The sequence below is a fragment of the Salvelinus alpinus genome, chromosome 16, assembly GCF_045679555.1.
Source record: "Salvelinus alpinus chromosome 16, SLU_Salpinus.1, whole genome shotgun sequence".
NCBI classification, from domain to species: Eukaryota; Metazoa; Chordata; class Actinopteri; order Salmoniformes; family Salmonidae; genus Salvelinus; species Salvelinus alpinus.
The window spans coordinates 21791608-21809186 of NC_092101.1; the positions used below are offsets into that span (position 1 = coordinate 21791608).

A 17579-nucleotide genomic window follows, 5' to 3' on the forward strand; every position below is an offset into this window, starting at 1 on the left:
GTATTTGTCTCTCATGAAGGAAAATAAGGATCCAGTCATGGATTACCACCTACTATCCTAATTCCTAATGGTTACAATCCTCCTTCTCCTCCTTCCCCTCCTCATTAAAATGGATTAGATAGTAATATTGTTATTATATTGCAATAATGTGGATTAAGCTTTTAGTGATGAAGACACTGTTACCATAATGAAAGAAACATAGGACTAAGGGAAAGGATGGTGCAGGGTTTCCCAAACTCGGTCCTCGGGACCCCAAGGGGTGCACGTTTTGGTTTTTGCCCTAGCACTACACAGCTGATTCAAATAATCAACTAATCATCAGTCTTTGATCATTTGAATCAGCTGTGTAGTGTTAGGGAAGAAAAAAAAACATGCATCCCTTGGGGTCCTGAGTATTGAGTTTGAGAAACGCTGTATGCCTGCGCGCGTTTGTATGTGATTTAGATACAAGGCATAGAAAGTGGTATCCAAGCTATTTATTTGATAGGAAAGTCTGGAATAGATCACAGAAAACAAAAGGCACGAAGGAAACAAAGCAAGTGTAACAATTCAACTGTAACGCTGTTATGTGATCCATTTGAGAGAGAAAGGGAGGGGCTAGAGACGAGGAACGTAGTGAATTGGATGACACCGTACGAGCGCAAGAAGGTTGACAAGATAACATAGGATGTTAAAGAAAAAGGAGAAATCCTGATTCATCAAAATAATTTTTCATTTTTTTGGAATACAAGTCTATCGGCTTGAAGCTTCTATTTTGGAGTGTGGCCGTATACTGTAGCCTTCACGTATCGGTTATTATTCTTTAGCCTATTTATTTGCGGGGCCCTCTGCCATAATAATGGCTCGACAGTAGCCTTGGACAATGTGTTCAAAACGTCGGATGTGTCTTTTACCGAGCAGATCCCGTTAGAATATAATTTTAACGTACCAATATATACGGTATATATGTGATTCCCATCAAAATAATAACGCGCTCTTCCGTGCGGATCCATTCGAAATCTGGGCGATTGTAATTGTATAGCGCATCTCTACATCCTTATCTGGTATGTGCCCACCGATGGTGCCTCTTTTTCTTTAAAAAACGGTGATATATTGTGGACTGGGCAGTGTGTATTCTAATGTTTAGTCGTTTTTATCACAGTGTGGGTTGTATCAGATATTGATTTATTGTGGTAGTGTATTGTTGTAGGCTACATTATCAGCCTACACAATATACATAAGAGGAATCGTGTGAGTAATTATGATATAACAACGCATGACTATTATTCATTATATGGTATTACTTATTAGTAGTAGGCCTAGTAATAACATTATTAGTGTTCATATTTTCAGAAATTAGTTGTAAGCGGTGGTTGTGTAGCCATCTGTCTAGGCCTAGATATAAATCATTATCATCTGCTGAATATTTGCTATGATTCATTTTTGGCATATTCTCATCCTCTGACTTATTGCAGTTACAATAGGCTACAAACCCCAAAAGGCCTCTCATATGCCATCAGTGCTATGAAGTCAGGAGCATCAGATCTTAGAGGCATGGCCATGATAGGCTTCTTTTACAAAACATATCAATACCACCATGGATGCTGCATAGCCTATTCCCCTGGAGCTACATCGCAGCTGAATGCCTCCAGGCCCTTGCTAGATGTCAGGCTTATTAGAGGAAGATGCTCACTGTCTGGAATTGACCTCATCTTCTCCAAGGAAATGTTGTGCTTATCTGTCAACACAAGCCTGTACTTCCACAGCTGCCTGCAGCAGCAGCTTATGTTTGGAGGGCAGGCAATGGAATCTTCCTAATAAAGACTCCTCAATATTGTTTTAGCGTGCCTAATCAGTTTGTGAAAATTAAGTGACCCTTCATTAGCCTACTGAAGTGACACAAAGTCCATTTCCATCCAATTTGTTTCTGTGACATTTTTTTTTTTACAGTCATCATCCGAAGCCACATACAAGTATAGCATGTCTTACATGTAAGATGCATAGAAAATACATTAATTGATAGAGTAGTCATTTAAAAAAGACCAACTATTATTTTTGACAGTCTGGTGAAGTCAGCCCAGAAGCAACCTGGATTAATATCATAGAAAGCAACAGCCATGTAATAAGCTGCCCTTTTTTCTGATCTGATTCTACGTGACACTGTATTCTGTCAGCATGTAACATGAGTACTGACACTTGCATTTTGTTTATGCGCTAGGGCAGAACATTTTGGGGCCCAGTTTTTCCGCTCAAAATGCGTATCAGCTAATTGAAATCGTTGATTTACTTGCACGTGACGGAACACTAAATTGTAGCTGGTCCCATCAGATAACATGGCACAAGTTAGCCCTTTGCTAACCTCACCGGGTGGCAGTGATTATATCCTGGAACAAATTCTCCATCAGCCTATCAAAGATCTTAGACTTTATATCCACCAACCAATGGCATTTCTTAAAATAGGTCAACCCGGGCCACTAGAGGGACATTTTAAGCTAACAAATTCAAGGATTACTCTTGTTCCATTGGTCTGTAACAAATATTGCATTGATGCATCCTTGACTAGGCTACTAACTACTACCAGCATTAGACAACATTTTTATATACGACAAAATCCAACGTTTTCGTTTATCTGTTTCACACACATCCATGTTTATTTATTAATTAATTTTTTTATTTAACCTTTATTTAACCAGGTAGGCCAGTTGAGAACAAGTTCTCATTTACAACTGCGACCTGGCCAAGATAAAGCAAAGCAGTGCGACAAAAACAACAACACAGAGTTACACATAAACAAACGTGCAGTCAATAACACAATAGAAAAGAAAAATAGAAAGATCTATGTACAGTGTGTTCAAATGTAGAAGAGTAGGGAGGTAGGCAATAAATAGGCCCTAGAGGCGAAATAATTACAAATTAGCATTAATACTGGAGTGATAGGTGTGCAGATGATGATGTGCAGGTAGAGATACTGGGGTGCAAAAGAACATGTGCTTTTATGTAAAAAATATAAATACTTTTATGTAAGTTTATCATATATCGTTAAAAAAAACGAAGAGCCTTATGTATTTGTCAAATAGCAGTCATGTAGGCTACTATTATCAACATCGCTTTTAGGTGGCACACATTTCGGTTGACTCTAAATCAATAGTGCACTTTAACCATGGGTTTGAGGCCCCCCTCGCATCAAGCTTTTTTGTTGAGGATTCTTTTTTTTTACTGCCGGTCCTTGATGCTCAATTCAGAACGCATGTGACAAAGTGGATGATTATCATAATGCATAGCCTATAAAATGTTGTAAGGCTAAATGTAAGTGTAACCACATAGCATAGTGCCATTTTATCTGACTGGACCGGCTACAATTTCGCATTCTGCCACGTGCAAGTAAATCAACGATTTTAATTGGCTGATACATATTTTGAGTCAGAGAAACTGTTTACATTTAAATGGTTGCTTATGTTCGCAAGTATGGCCCCTTTGAGTTCACAATAACATATACAAATGACCAGATTGGGATATTGTCAACAAAATTATATATTTCTTTGTTACTTTAACCAGTTTTACCCTGCCCTCTCTAAACCAATGTCCCAACTCCAGTCCCCCAACAGTACCAATTTTTATTGAAGCCCTGGACAAACACACCTGATTCAACTTGTCAACTTATCATCAAGCCCTTTATGAGTTGAATCAGGTGTGTTTGTCTGGGGCTTTAACAAAAATGTGTACTGTTAGGGATACTGGAGGACTGGAGTTGGGAAACACTGCTTAAACCTCCATTTCTCTTTCCTCAATCTGTCTGTCTCTCTTTCTAGGATCTCTGTCCTATTGGTGCGATGGCCTTCTCTCTTCTGGCTATCCTGATATTATCTCTCCACGCTCTCCCATCCATTTGCTGTCCAGTGGGATGTCGCTGCTACAGCCTGACTGTGGAGTGTGGCTCTACAGGCCTCCGGGACATCCCCCCACATGTCCCAGCTTCTACACAGGTTAGCATTGACTCAATATGTCTATATGTCTGTTTCCCAGATACCACCCACCACACAATATAGCCATGCTTGAATCATCCATACACTCACTCAGACGTACCTACTCTTCTTAGAGTTTACATAAGGAGTTATGCCCATTGTTACTTATGCTCATCTATTCCATTTAGACCATCTTCCTTCAGGACAATGCTATCGGGCAGATCCGTCGGTCAGACCTCTCCCAGCTGGGCCGTCTGCACTACCTGTATCTGCAGAACAACAGTATCTCAGCACTGGAGCCCGGGGCCTTCCAGAGCCAGGGTCAGCTTCTGGAGCTGGCCCTCAACGGGAACCGCATCCACCTGGTCACAGCAGACATGTTCAGGGGCCTGGATCACCTCCGCATCCTCTACCTGGCAGGAAATGACATCACTCGCCTACAGGACTATACCTTCAGAGGCCTACAGGTCAGTCCCCATATTATCAGTAACTCAGTTAATGTTTTGTCAAACCAATGCTAGTGTTCCCCTCCTCCCTTGTAAACAGACTGTTTGTCCTGACAATTATCTAGAGTTCCACCACAACAATCAACGCTTCAACTTAAACCACTTCCTCTACATTATATTCATTACTAATAATGATTACAATCCCTGCTTCCATAGCGTCTTCAAGAGCTTCACCTGCAGCAGAATAGCATTGAGATGCTGGGAGACCAAGCTCTAGTTGGTCTGTCCTCTCTGGCCCTGCTTGACCTCAGCCGGAATAACCTGCACACCATCGGCCCTGCCACCCTGCGGCCCCTCGTCAGCCTGCAGGTGCTGCGTGTCACAGGTGAGGGCCAAAGGACAGGATTTGGGCTAGGGCTGTGGGACCAAAAAAGAAGCCTACAGTAAATATATTGACCTTGTTCTTCAAATAGAATTACCTCTTTCAAATGTTTTGCCTTAATTGTCTCAATGTTGTGTTGCATCCTTTCCATTACCCTTTGTTGACTTTGCCACACCTCCCCCCTCAAATTATAATTTCCTACTGTAGACAATCCGTGGCGTTGCGACTGTGCCCTGCACTGGCTACGCAGCTGGATCGATGAGGAGGGCCAGCGCCTGCTGAGCTCGGCCGAGCGGCGCCTTGTCTGTTCTGAGCCACCCCGCCTCTCCCACCTCAGCCTGGTGCAGGTGCCTCTTAACAGCCTGGTGTGCATCCCCCCTCTGGTGCAGCTGGAACCCCGCCGCCTGGCCGTGCGCCTGGGGGAGAGCCTGCGCGTCTCCTGCCATGCATCTGGTTACCCCCGGCCGCAGGTCACCTGGAGGAAGGCTTCCCAGGGTAAGGTGCAGCTCTCCCCCCGGGGGCTGGTGCAGGACCTGGGCGGTGTAGGGACTGTGGGGGCTGAGGATGCAATACATCCAGCTGCAGGACGGGTGAGACTCCAGAAGGAGGATGGGGAGCGCTTCGATCCAGACACAGGCAGTGGAATGCTGTTCCTTAGCAACGTGACAGTGGCTCATGCCGGGCTGTATGAGTGCGAAGCTTGGAACGCTGGAGGGGTGGCCCGTGTGACCTTTCAGCTCGCAATCAACTCTTCGTCCTCGTCCAGTTGGTCCCCTGCCTCCTACGCTCCATCCTGGCCTCGTCTGCGCTCCAATCGGCCGACGTCGTCAGACGTGAGTCGAGAGCCCTTGTACGCCCTTGGCAGCATGGCCTTCAGCGCACTGGGAGCTGCTACTCAGACTGCCATCGCCATAGGGATCTCCCTGCTGGCCCTCACAGCTCTTCTCCTGGTGGCCATGATCTACAGCCGACAACGCCATCGGCAGAAGGACACAGATGACAAGGAGGAAAGCATCCTGTATGTCAATGATTACTCGGACGGACCAACAACCTTTGCCCAGCTGGAGGAGTATCGGGATGAGCGCGGGCACGAGATGTATGTTCTGAACCGTGCTAAACCCGTCCTCCCACCTTCCACCACAGCCACTACCACCACCTTGGGGTACCAACAGCAGGAAGCGCTGTCTCCCACAAAGCCCCAGATAGAGCCGGATATACGGACAATGAGAAGGATGGCAGGGGAGGGCGGGGAGGCAGAGCCGGTGACAGCCGAGTCGGAGGGCTTGTTTCTGAATCACACAGGCTTGTTCCTCGACTCACAAATTGCATATGAGATCCACTGCTGAAGGCCCCTAGGACGACGTTCACAATGATCTAGTCCAGAGTGCTTAATGTCACTTGGTGACAAAACCTCCAGACTGCAATGAGGGTTCAGATGAATCATAAATCCTGATTGCTCTGGCTCCAGAGTGACAAGTTTGCGCAGCAGTATGATATAAAGACATGGCAGGAGACATGCCTCCCTCAACCAAAACCCTCACTGTACTGTACCTTACTGTGATATGAGAAAATTAGTCCTTTGTCCAGCTTGATCATATACTGTAGCTACTATAGTAAGTATGGAGAACCATTAAAGTGGACTGAGTAATGTGTGGTGGAGAGACCCTTATTGTGACACTTCTGCTGTTTATATAAAGTAAACTGTAATAGGGGCCTAAACAGGCTCACCTGGTTGGACTCTGAGAGGTTTAGAAATGTAAGAGGAAGGTGCATCATAAGTCTATAAGAAAGGAGTACTTTGTGGCAGAATACTGCTGACCAACCCGGATCCCTCCATCCTACAGCAAGTTACTTCCAAAGATTTCATCAATCAAACAACGGTATACAGTCAGTAAAACAGGCTCTCTCTCCTTCAAGTTCTGTTAATTTCCTTATGTTGGTGACTATATGCACACATGAATGAACTGAAGATAAGGAGATGTATTACATTTGCAGGCAGTACCATAAATCAGTCATCTCCTTTAACTTTAAAATAATAATTTTTGAAATATATGAAAGTACTGTAGGGCTTAGCTTTATGAAAGTATTTTTGTCGCTTGTACCTCAACATGTTTTTTAGTTGACCAAACAAGGTAAACCTAATGTGATTCAATGTGTGTGTTTTTCTCATGATCAAGTGTTTCAATAGCATTTAGCTTACTGTGTTTGCAGTATACCTCAGCATATGTATTGGTTTCAAAAATGTCTGTGGTCCAGCACAAGATTACAGTAGGTTTTGGTGTGTGACATATGCTGCATACATATTTGCAGTGCATTGCTGTATGGCACTCAGTTGGGACTATTTTCTGAAATTCCACCAGGAACTACCAAATCCACAACAATATTAGCTTTCATTCAAACTGTGTTTTTGCCATTCAGATGTTGAAAAGTATTTGTTTGAAAGAGGAAGTGCAGTGGACCCCAGCGCAACCTTCCCCCAACAGCTGTAGGTTACAGCGAAAGAGTCTGGTATCCCATTGCATGCTGGACATTGGTGTGTTTGAGGCGGAGCAGTGATAAAAGCAATACAGTCTAGAATTAAAACACTGTATTGTCCTACCCAGATTGTCACTGTAAAACTGCATTTCAAGCTTTTAGTTTAATTTCAGATATTTTGAATACTTTTATTTGAAAATGATTTATTTGTGGTTTGTATTGACATACAGTTGAAGTCGGAAGTTTACATACATTTAGGTTGGAGTCATTAAAACTTGTTTTTCAACCACTCCACAAATTTCTTGTTAACAAACTATAGTTTTGGCAAGTCGGTGAGGACATCTACTTTGTGCATGACACAAGTAGTTTTTTCAACAATTGTTTACAGATTATATCACTTATAATTCACTGTATCACAATTCCAGTGGGTCAGAAGTTTACATACACTAAGTTGACTGTGCCTTTAAACAGCTTGGAAAATTCCAGAAAAGGATGTCATGGCTTTAGAAGCTTCTGATAGGCTAATTGACATAATTCGAGTCAATCAGAGGTGTACCTGTGGATATATTGCAAGGCCTACCTTCGAAACTCATTGCCTCTTTGCTTGACATCATGGGAAAATCAAGATAAATCAGCCAAGACCTCAGAAAAAAAGTCTGGTTCATCCTTGGGAGCAATTTCCAAACACCTGAAGGTACCACGTTAATCTGTACAAACAAGAGTACGCAAGTATAAACACCATGGGACCACGCAGCCGTCATACCACTCAGGAAAGAGACGCATTTTGTCTCCTAGAGATGAACGTACTTTGGTGCGAAAAGTGCAAATCAATCCCAGAACAACAGCAAAGGACCTTGTGAAGATGCTGGAGGAAACAGGTACAAAAGTATCTATATCCACAGTAAAACGAGTCCTATATCAACATAACCTGAAAGGCTGCTCAGCAAGGAAGAAGCCACTGCTCCAAAACCGCCATAAAAAGCCAGACTACGGTTTGCAACTGCACATGGGGACAAACATCGTACTTTTTGGAGAAATGTCCTCTGGTCTGATGAAACAAAAATAGAACTGTTTGGCCATAATGAACATCGTTATGTTCGGAGGAAAAAGGGGGATGCTTGCAAGCCAAAGAACACCATCCCAACTGTGAAGCACGGGGGTGGCAGCATCATGTTGTGGGGTTGCTTTGCTGCAGGAGGGACTGGTGCACTTCACAAAATAGATGGCATCATGAGGCAGGAAAATTATGTGGATATATTGAAGCAACATCTCAAGACATCAGTCAGGAAGTTAAAGCTTGGTCGCAAATGGGTCTTCCAAATGGACAATGACCCCAAGCATACTTCCAAAGTTGTGGCAAAATGGCTTAAGGACAACAAAGTCAAGGTATTGGAGTGGCCATCACAAAGCCCTGACCTCAATCCTATAGAAAATGTGTTGGCAGAACTGAAAAAGCATGTGCGAGCAAGGAGGCCTATAAACCTGACTCAGTTACACCAGCTCTGTCAGGAGGAATGGGCCGAGATTCACCCAACTTATTGTGGGAAGCTTGTGGAAGGCTACCCGAAACATTTGACCCAAGTTAAACAATTTAAAGGCAATGCTACTAATTGAGTGTATGTAAACTTCTGACCCACTGGGAATGTGATGAAAGAAATAAAAGCTGAAATAAATCATTCGCTGTACTATTATTCAGAAATTTCACATTCTTAAAATAAAGTGGTGATCCTAACTGACCTAAGACAGGGAATTTAAATGTCAGGAAATGTGAAAAACTGAGTTTAAATGTATTTGGCTAAGGTGTATGTTAACTTCCGACTTCAAATGAATTCCATGTCCAAATAAATACGGTTACTGTTGTCTCTCTCTCTGTTGCTGTTTCAGATGAAACTATATTTCTACTCCTTTTGTCTAAATTGTTAATTTGTGCAAAATTATCCATATATTATCCATGTATTGAATTAAACCAATGCATGGAAATAATGGAGGCCCAAAGCGTGTCATGAAATAATATAAATTAGACACAGTTGCATGAAAACTGGTTTTGATGTCAATGCAAGAATACAAAAGTGAAGTGTTTTTCTGCAGTGTGGGTTTGATTGATCTGCCCCATACTGAATGGCAACTTAACAGAAAGTAAGCATGGTCCAGTAAATGCACCTGTATGCCAGAAGTGCAAAGAGAAAAATAGGAATAGGCTACCAATGGCAGCGTTTATTAGGCTGTGTTTACACAGCCAGCCCAATTCTGATATTTTTTTCACTTATTGTTTTTTGACCAATCATATCAGATCTTTTCACATCAGATCTTTTTCAGATCTGGATTGGTCAAAAGACCAATTAGTGAAAATAATATCAGAGTTAGGCTGCTTGTGTAAACTCAGCCCTAGAGGTTTGGATTTCATCAAGGGACGTGTTTGATTCAGATCAATTTATAGGGCCAACGCAAAGCACGCCACCAGCAGTGAGGAGAGGCAAGGAGATGTGCACATGGACTCAGGTATAGCACTATTAAAGCGCTATATGTATAGCGTTATATGATTCTGTCAATATTACGATATGCCTATCGTCTTTTGCAACAGATACACTGGAATCCCGTGGAACACTAACCTTGTTTTTGTAGTTCTGAATTGTGCATTATTGGCTGTCTGGGTGTGGATTGGCTTGAGTGTTCATCTGAAATCATTATTAAATTTGAGTAATTGCTGTTTTAATAGTCCTGCTGATTATTCAGGAGAGGAGTTCCCTCAGAATTTAATAGAACACCCACACCATTTAAGAGAGGTAGGCATTTGTAGGCCTACTGTTCCTCTGAATTGGATTGTTTATACTAAATGTCAGAATATAAAGACTTGGGCTCATTTTCAACTGGACATGTTGAGTCAAAGTTTCCTTTCCTTGCTTTCAGACATGTCTGAAGCTGAACGAGCTCTATGATAGGATGACATGTAAACATTGATCAATCAGACCAGTAAATATCGATCAATCAGACCAGAGCACAAAGGTCATTTTGAAACTTTTGAAAGGTTTTTCGAAAGATCAATGAGAATGGATTCAATTTAGAAGATGATGGGTGAAAACAATGCTTGTCTTGTCTCTTTTTCATGCAAAAATACACTCTTCCCAAGACCAACCACTCAGAGCTGAAGAGTCATAAAGTAGGGAGGAGGTGAGGGCACAGGGAGTGTGGTGCCAGGAAAATAACCTCTCACCCAACGTCAACAAAACAAAGGAGCTGATTGTGGACTTCAGGAAACAGCAGAGGGAGCACCCCCCTATCCACATCGACGGGACAGCAGTGAAGAAGGTGGAAAGTTTCAAGTTCCTCGGCGTACACATCACATTGAAATGGTAAACCCACAAGGACAGTTTGGTGAAGAAAGTGCAACAGCGCCGATTCAACCTCAGGAGGCTGAAGAAATTTGGCTTTGCACCTAAAACCCTTACAAACTTTTACAGATGCAACTGCACCGCCCTCAACCGCAAGGCTCTCCAGAGGGTGCTGCGGTCTGCACAACTCATCACCGGGGGACAATTACCTACCCCTCCATGACACCTACAGCATCCGATCACAGGAAGGCCAAAAAGATAATCAAGAACAACAACCTCCCGAGCCACTGCCTGTTCACACCGCTACCATCCAGAAGGCGAGGTCAGTACAGGTGCATCAAAGCTGGGACCGAGAGATTGAAAGGCCATCAGACTGCTAAACAGCAATCACTAACTCAGAGAGACTGCTGCCTACATTGAGACCCAATCACTGGCCACTTTAATAAATGGATCACTAGTCACTTTAAATAATGCAACTTTAATCATGTTTACATATCTTACATTACTCATATCACATATGTATTTTACACCATCTATTGCACCTTGCCTTTGCCGCTCGGCCATTGCTCATCCATATACTTATATGTACATATTCTCATTCACCCCTTTAGTTTTGTGTGTATTAGGTAGTTGTTGGGGAATTGTTAGATTACTTGTTAGATATTACTGCACTGTCGGAACTAGAAGCACAAGCATTTTGCTACACTCGCATTAACATCTGCTAACCATGTGTATGTGAACAATAATATTTGATTTGATTTTGATCGATAATGTCAAAAGCCACACTGAAGTCTAAAAAAACAGCCCCACAATCTTTTTAGCATCAGTTTGTTGAATGTCCCCTATAAGCGTGCTGAAAATGTGTTGTCAATTTGTTTACTGTAAAATAGAATTTTATCTGGTCAAACACAATTTTTTCCAAAACTTTACAAAGGGTTGGTTACAGGCTGATTAGTTGGCTATTTGAGCTCGTAAAGGGGGCTTTACTATACTTAGGTAGCGGAATTATTTTTGCATGGGCACACACTTTCTAGTAGGCTTAAATTGAAGATATGGAAAATAGGAGTGGCAATATCGTTCGCTATTATCCTCAGTAATTTTCCATCCAAGTTGTCAGATCCCGGTGGCTTGTCATTGTTGATAGACAAAAATTTTCACCTATTCCACAATCACATTACAGAATACAAAATTACAACGCTTGTCTTTCTTAATTTTGTCAAATATACTTGGATGTGTATTATCAGCCTTTGTTGCTGGCATGTCATGCCTACAGTATTAGTGATGCACCGATATTACATTTTTGACCGATACCGTTATCCAATATTTTCCTTGCCCAAAAAAACCCAGATGCCGATAACCGATATTTAAAATTTTTGTGGCCTTTCAAGCATTCTAGTACAGTTAAATAGTTAACACACACGCACATGGACACAGCGGTCTAAGGCACTGCATCTGTGCAAGAGGTGTCACTACAGTCCCTGGATCTAATCCAGGCTGTATCACATCCGGCCATGATTGGGAGTCCCATAGGGAGACGCACAATTGGCCCAGCGTCATCCGGGTTTGGTCAGGGTAGGCCGTCATTGTAAATAAGAATTTGTTCTTAACTTCTTGTGGCTGCAGGGGCAGTATTGAGTAGCTTGGATGAAAGGTGCACAGAGGTGCCCAGAGTAAATGGCCTGCTCCTCAGTCATAGTTACTAATATATGCATATTATTAGTATTGTATAGAAAACACTCCGAAGTTTCTAAAACTGTTTGAATTATGTATGTGAGTATAACATAACTCATATGGCAGGCAAAAACCTGAGAAAAAATCCAAACAGGAAGTGGAAATTCTGAGGCTGGTCGATTTTCAACCAAGATCCCATTGAAATCTCAGCGAGATATGAATGAGTTTTCACTTCCTACGGCTTCCACTAGATGTCAACAGTCTGTAGAACTTTGTCTGATGCCTCTACTGTGAAGGGGGGCCGAATGAGAGCGGAATTAGTCAGGTCTGCCATGACCTGACCATTCTTTGACCATGCGCGTTCACATAAGAGGGAGCTCTGTTCCATCGCTCATCTGAAGTCAATGTAATTCTCTGGTTGGAACGTTATTCAAGATTTATGTTAACAACATTTTAAAGATTGATTCAATACATCGTTTGACATGTTTCTACTGACTGTTACTGAACTTTTGGACATTTCGTCAGCTTTTAGGGAACGCGCTTCGTGACTTTGGAATTGTTTACCAAACGCGCTAACAAAAGTAGCTAATTGGACATAAATAACGGACATTATCGAACAAATCAAGCATTTATTATGGACCTGGGATTCCTGGGAGTGCATTCTGATGAAGATCATCAAAGGTAAGGGAACATTTATCATGTAATTTCTGGTTTCTGTTGACTCCAACATGGCGGCTAATTTGACTATTGTTCTGAGCGCCGTCTCAGATTATTGCATGGTTTGCTTTTTCCGTAAAGTTTTTTTGAAATCTGACACAGCGGTTGCATTAAGGAGAGGTATATCTATAATTCCATGTGTATAACTTGTATTATCATCTACATTTATGATGAGTATTTCTGTTGAATCGATGTGGCTATGCAAAATCACTGGATGTTTTTGGAACTAGTGAATGTAACGCACCAATGTAAACTCAGATTTTTTAATATAAATATGAAGTTTATCAAACAAAACATACATGTATTGTGTAACATGAAGTCCTATGAGTGTCATCTGATGAAGATCATCAAAGGTTAGTGATTTATTTTATCTCTATTTGTGCTTTTTGTGACTCCTATCTTTGGCTGGAAAAATGGCTGTGCTTATTGTGGTTTGGTGTGACCAAACATAATTGTTTGTGGTGCTTTCGCTGAAAAGCATATTTGAAATCGGACACTTTGGTGGGATTAACAACAAGATTACCTTTAAAATGTCTGAGGAATTTTAATTATGAGATTTCTGTTTTTTTTATTTGGCGCCCTGCACTTTCACTGGCTGTTGTCATATCGATCCCGTTACCGGGAATGCAGCCCTAAGAAGTTGCCTAGTTAAAGAAAGGTTACACACACACACATTCCACACTGACCAACAAGTTATTTTGTTGGCATTTCTGTATGTCGCCATTAACAGTAAAACATAATAAAACCTATTTCTTGCTACTTGCTGTGCTGTTTGGTTGTTCATTTGTAAAGTCGTTTCATTCTCAACTAATATTTCTATGGAACGTTGTTCAGGTCTTTGCATGTCAAAAAAAATAACACTATTTGACGTGTCAAATAAGCTTCTTGACCCATCAGGACCTGAATATGACTTCACGTCACATAATAATTTAACGCGTTCATTCATTTTTTACGTAGTTATTACACATTGATTACACTATCACTCGTATTGCATATGTCACAACAATTCATTGATGCTATGATAATGGTAAAGCTGTCTCGCGCACCTACAGTGTTGGTCATTAAAAAAAAGCTAGCTAACTCATGGATGCAAACAATGTTCTTCCCAAAAACATAGCGAATCGACATCTGTTTCAGTAGCTAGAATTAGCTAGCTAACTATATAGCTAGGTGTCATCATCTAAAATAACCCTAATTTATATGACAGTTCTTAGTTGATTAATGGTGGTCGGACCCATTTGTGTGAAGCTAGCCACAATAAGGATTAGCCACAATAGTGGAATTTGCGGTTAGCCATCAAAATAAAAGTATCGCATAATTCTACTATTTCTATTCATTTGCATCACTGTCAATGACATACTTTTATTTTGAAGGCAAACCGCAAATTCCACTATTGTGCCTAATCCTTATTGTGGCTAGCTTCACAACACAACACGGTCCTGTCAAGCCTTTGGGCAACAGGTTTAAGTAGCTGGCTAGCTATTTATTTTCATGAACTGAAGTTCAATTTCAATAGGCGAACAATAGGCGAACAATGTGACTTCCGGCGCCGAAAAGAGATGGCCGCCTCGCTTCGCGTTCCTTGGAAAATATGCAGTATTTTGTTTTTTTATGTGTTATTTCTTACATCGGTACCCCAGGTAATCTTAGGTTTCATTACATACAGTCGGGAGGAACTACTGAATATACGATTAACGTCAACTCATCATCGTTCCTACCAGGAATATGACTTTCCCGAAACGGATCCAGTGTTTTGCCTTCCACCCAATACAATGGATCTGATCCCAGCCGGCGACCCTGTGCGACGCCGTAAAAGGGGCAAACGAGGCGGTCTCGTGGTCAGGCTTCGGAGACGGGCACATCGCGCTCCACTCCCTAGCATACTACTCGCCAATGTCCAGTCTCTTGACAATAAGGTTGATGAAATCCGAGCACGGGTAGCATTCCAGAGAGACATCAGGGATTGCAACGTGCTCTGCTTCACGGAAACATGGCTAACTCAAGAGACGCTAACGGAGTCGGTGCAGCCAGCTGGTTTCTTCATGCATCGCGCCGACAGAAACAAACATCTTTCTGGTAAGAAGAGGGGCGGGGGGGTATGCCTTATGATTAACGAGACGTGGTGTGATCATCATAACAACACACAGGAACTCAAGTCATTCTGTTCACCTGATCTAGAACTCCTCACAATCAAATGTCGACCGCATTATCTACCAAGGGAATTCTCTTCAATCATAATCACAGCCGTATATATTCCCCCCCAAGCAGACACATCGATGGCCCTGAACGAACTTTATCTGACTCTTTGTAAACTGGAAACCACACACCCTGAGGCTGCATTCATCGTAGCTGGGGATTTTAACAAGGCTAATCTAAAAACAAAACTCCCTAAATTCTATCAGCATATCGATTGTGCTACCAGGGCTGGAAAAACCCTAGATCATTGTTATACTAATTTCCGCGACGCATATAAGGCCCTCCCCCGCCCCCCTTTCGGAAAAGCTGACCACGACTCCATTTTGTTGATTCCAGCCTACAAACAGAAACTAAAACAACAAGCTCCCGCGCTCAGGTCTGTTCAACGCTGGTCCGACCAATCTGAATCCACGCTTCAAGACTGCTTCGATCACGCGGATTGGAATATGTTCCGCATTGCGTCCAACAACAATATTGACGAATATGCTGATTCGGTGAGCGAGTTCATTAGGAAGTGCATTGACGATGTCGTACCCACAGCAACGATTAAAACATTCCCAAACCAGAAACCGTGGATTGACGGCAGCATTCGCGTGAAACTGAAAGCGCGAACCACTGCTTTTAACCAGGGCAAGGTGACCGGAAGCATGACCGAATACAAACAGTGTAGCTATTCTCTCCGCAAGGCAATCAAACAGGCTAAGTCCCAGTACAGAGACAAAATCGAGTCGCAATTCAACAGCTCAGACACAAGAGGTATGTGGCAGGGTCTACAGTCAATCACGGATTACAAAAAGAAAACCAGCCCCGTCGCGGACCAGGATGTCTTGCTCCCAGACAGGCTAAACAACTTTTTTGCCCGCTTTGAGGACAATTCAGTGCCACTGACACGGCCCCCTACCAAAACCTGCGGGCTCTCCTTCACTGCAGCCGAGGTGAGTAAAACATTTAAACGTGTTAACCCTCGCAAGGCTGCAGGCCCAGACGGCATTCCCAGCCGCGTCCTCAGAGCATGCGCAGACCAGCTGGCTGGTGTGTTTACGGACATATTCAATCAATCCTTATCCCAGTCTGCTGTTCCCACATGCTTCAAGAGGGCCACCATTGTTCCTGTTCCCAAGAAAGCTAAGGTAACTGAGCTAAACGACTACCGCCCCGTAGCACTCACTTCCGTCATCATGAAGTGCTTTGAGAGACTAGTCAAGGACCATATCACCTCCACCCTACCGGACACCCTAGACCCACTCCAATTTGCTTACCGACCCAATAGGTCCACAGACGACGCAATCGCAACCACACTGCACACTGCCCTAACCCATCTGGACAAGAGGAATACCCATGTGAGAATGCTGTTCATCGATTACAGCTCAGCATTTAACACCATAGTACCCTCCAAACTCGTCATCAAGCTCGAGACCCTGGGTCTCGACCCCGCCCTGTGCAACTGGGTCCTGGACTTCCTGACGGGCCGCCCCCAGGTGGTGAGGGTAGGTAACAACATCTCCACCCCGCTGATCCTCAACACTGGGGCCCCACAAGGGTGCGTTCTGAGCCCTCTCCTGTACTCCCTGTTCACCCACGACTGCGTGGCCATGCACGCATCCAACTCAATCATCAACTTTGCGGATGACACTACAGTGGTAGGCTTGATTACCAACAACGACGAGACGGCCTACAGGGAGGAGGTGAGGGCCCTCGGAGTGTGGTGTCAGGAAAATAACCTCACACTCAACGTCAACAAAACAAAGGAGATGATTGTGGACTTCAGGAAACAGCAGAGGGAGCACCCCCCTATCCACATCGACGGGTCAGTAGTGGAGAAGGTGGAAAGTTTTAAGTTCCTCGGTGTACACATCACGGACAAACTGAATTGGTCCACCCACACAGACAGCGTTGTGAAGAAGGCGCAGCAGCGCCTCTTCAACCTCAGGAGGCTGAAGAAATTCGGCTTGTCACCAAAAGCACTCACAAACTTCTACAGATGCACAATCGAGAGCATCCTGTCGGGCTGTATCACCGCCTGGTACGGCAACTGCTCCGCCCACAACCGTAAGGCTCTCCAGAGGGTAGTGAGGTCTGCAGAACGCATCACCGGGGGCAAACTACCTGCCCTCCAGGACACCTACACCACCCGATGTCACAGGAAGGCCATAAAGATCATCAAGGACAACAACCACCCAAGCCACTGCCTGTTCACCCCGCTATCATCCAGAAGGCGAGGTCAGTACAGGTGCATCAAAGCAGGGACCGAGAGACTGAAAAACAGCTTCTATCTCAAGGCCATCAGACTGTTAAACAGCCACCACTAACATTTAGCGGCTGCTGCCAACATACTGACTCAACTCCAGCCACTTTAAAAATGGGAATTGATGGAAATTATGTAAAAATGTACCACTAGCCACTTTAAACAATGCCACTTAAT

At 43.2% G+C, this 17579-nt stretch overlaps 1 protein-coding gene across 1 annotated transcript; it reads left to right on the forward strand.

The window, feature by feature from the left end:
- The first annotated feature begins 514 nt into the window (after window positions 1-514).
- lrrc24 (leucine rich repeat containing 24) lies at window positions 515-9103 on the forward strand. The gene is made up of 5 exons (XM_071345391.1): window positions 515-1043; window positions 3789-3962; window positions 4130-4408; window positions 4604-4772; window positions 4977-9103. Exons 2-5 carry the CDS (start codon window positions 3810-3812, stop codon window positions 6113-6115), a joined length of 1740 nt encoding a protein of 579 aa, XP_071201492.1. The 5' UTR covers window positions 515-1043; window positions 3789-3809; the 3' UTR covers window positions 6116-9103.
- The last annotated feature ends 8476 nt before the right edge of the window (window positions 9104-17579 follow it).

What these genes read in the sequence shown, in the direction of transcription:
- lrrc24 (XM_071345391.1), top strand. Translation starts at nt 3,810, where the DNA reads ATGGCCTTCTCTCTTCTGGCTATCCTGATATTATCTCTCCACGCTCTC. An exon ending in ATGTCCCAGCTTCTACACAG is followed by an intron (nt 3,963 to 4,129) that starts GTTAGCATTGAC and finishes TATTCCATTTAG; the next exon opens with ACCATCTTCCTTCAGGACAA. An exon ending in GCAGGTGCTGCGTGTCACAG is followed by an intron (nt 4,773 to 4,976) that starts GTGAGGGCCAAA and finishes TTCCTACTGTAG; the next exon opens with ACAATCCGTGGCGTTGCGAC.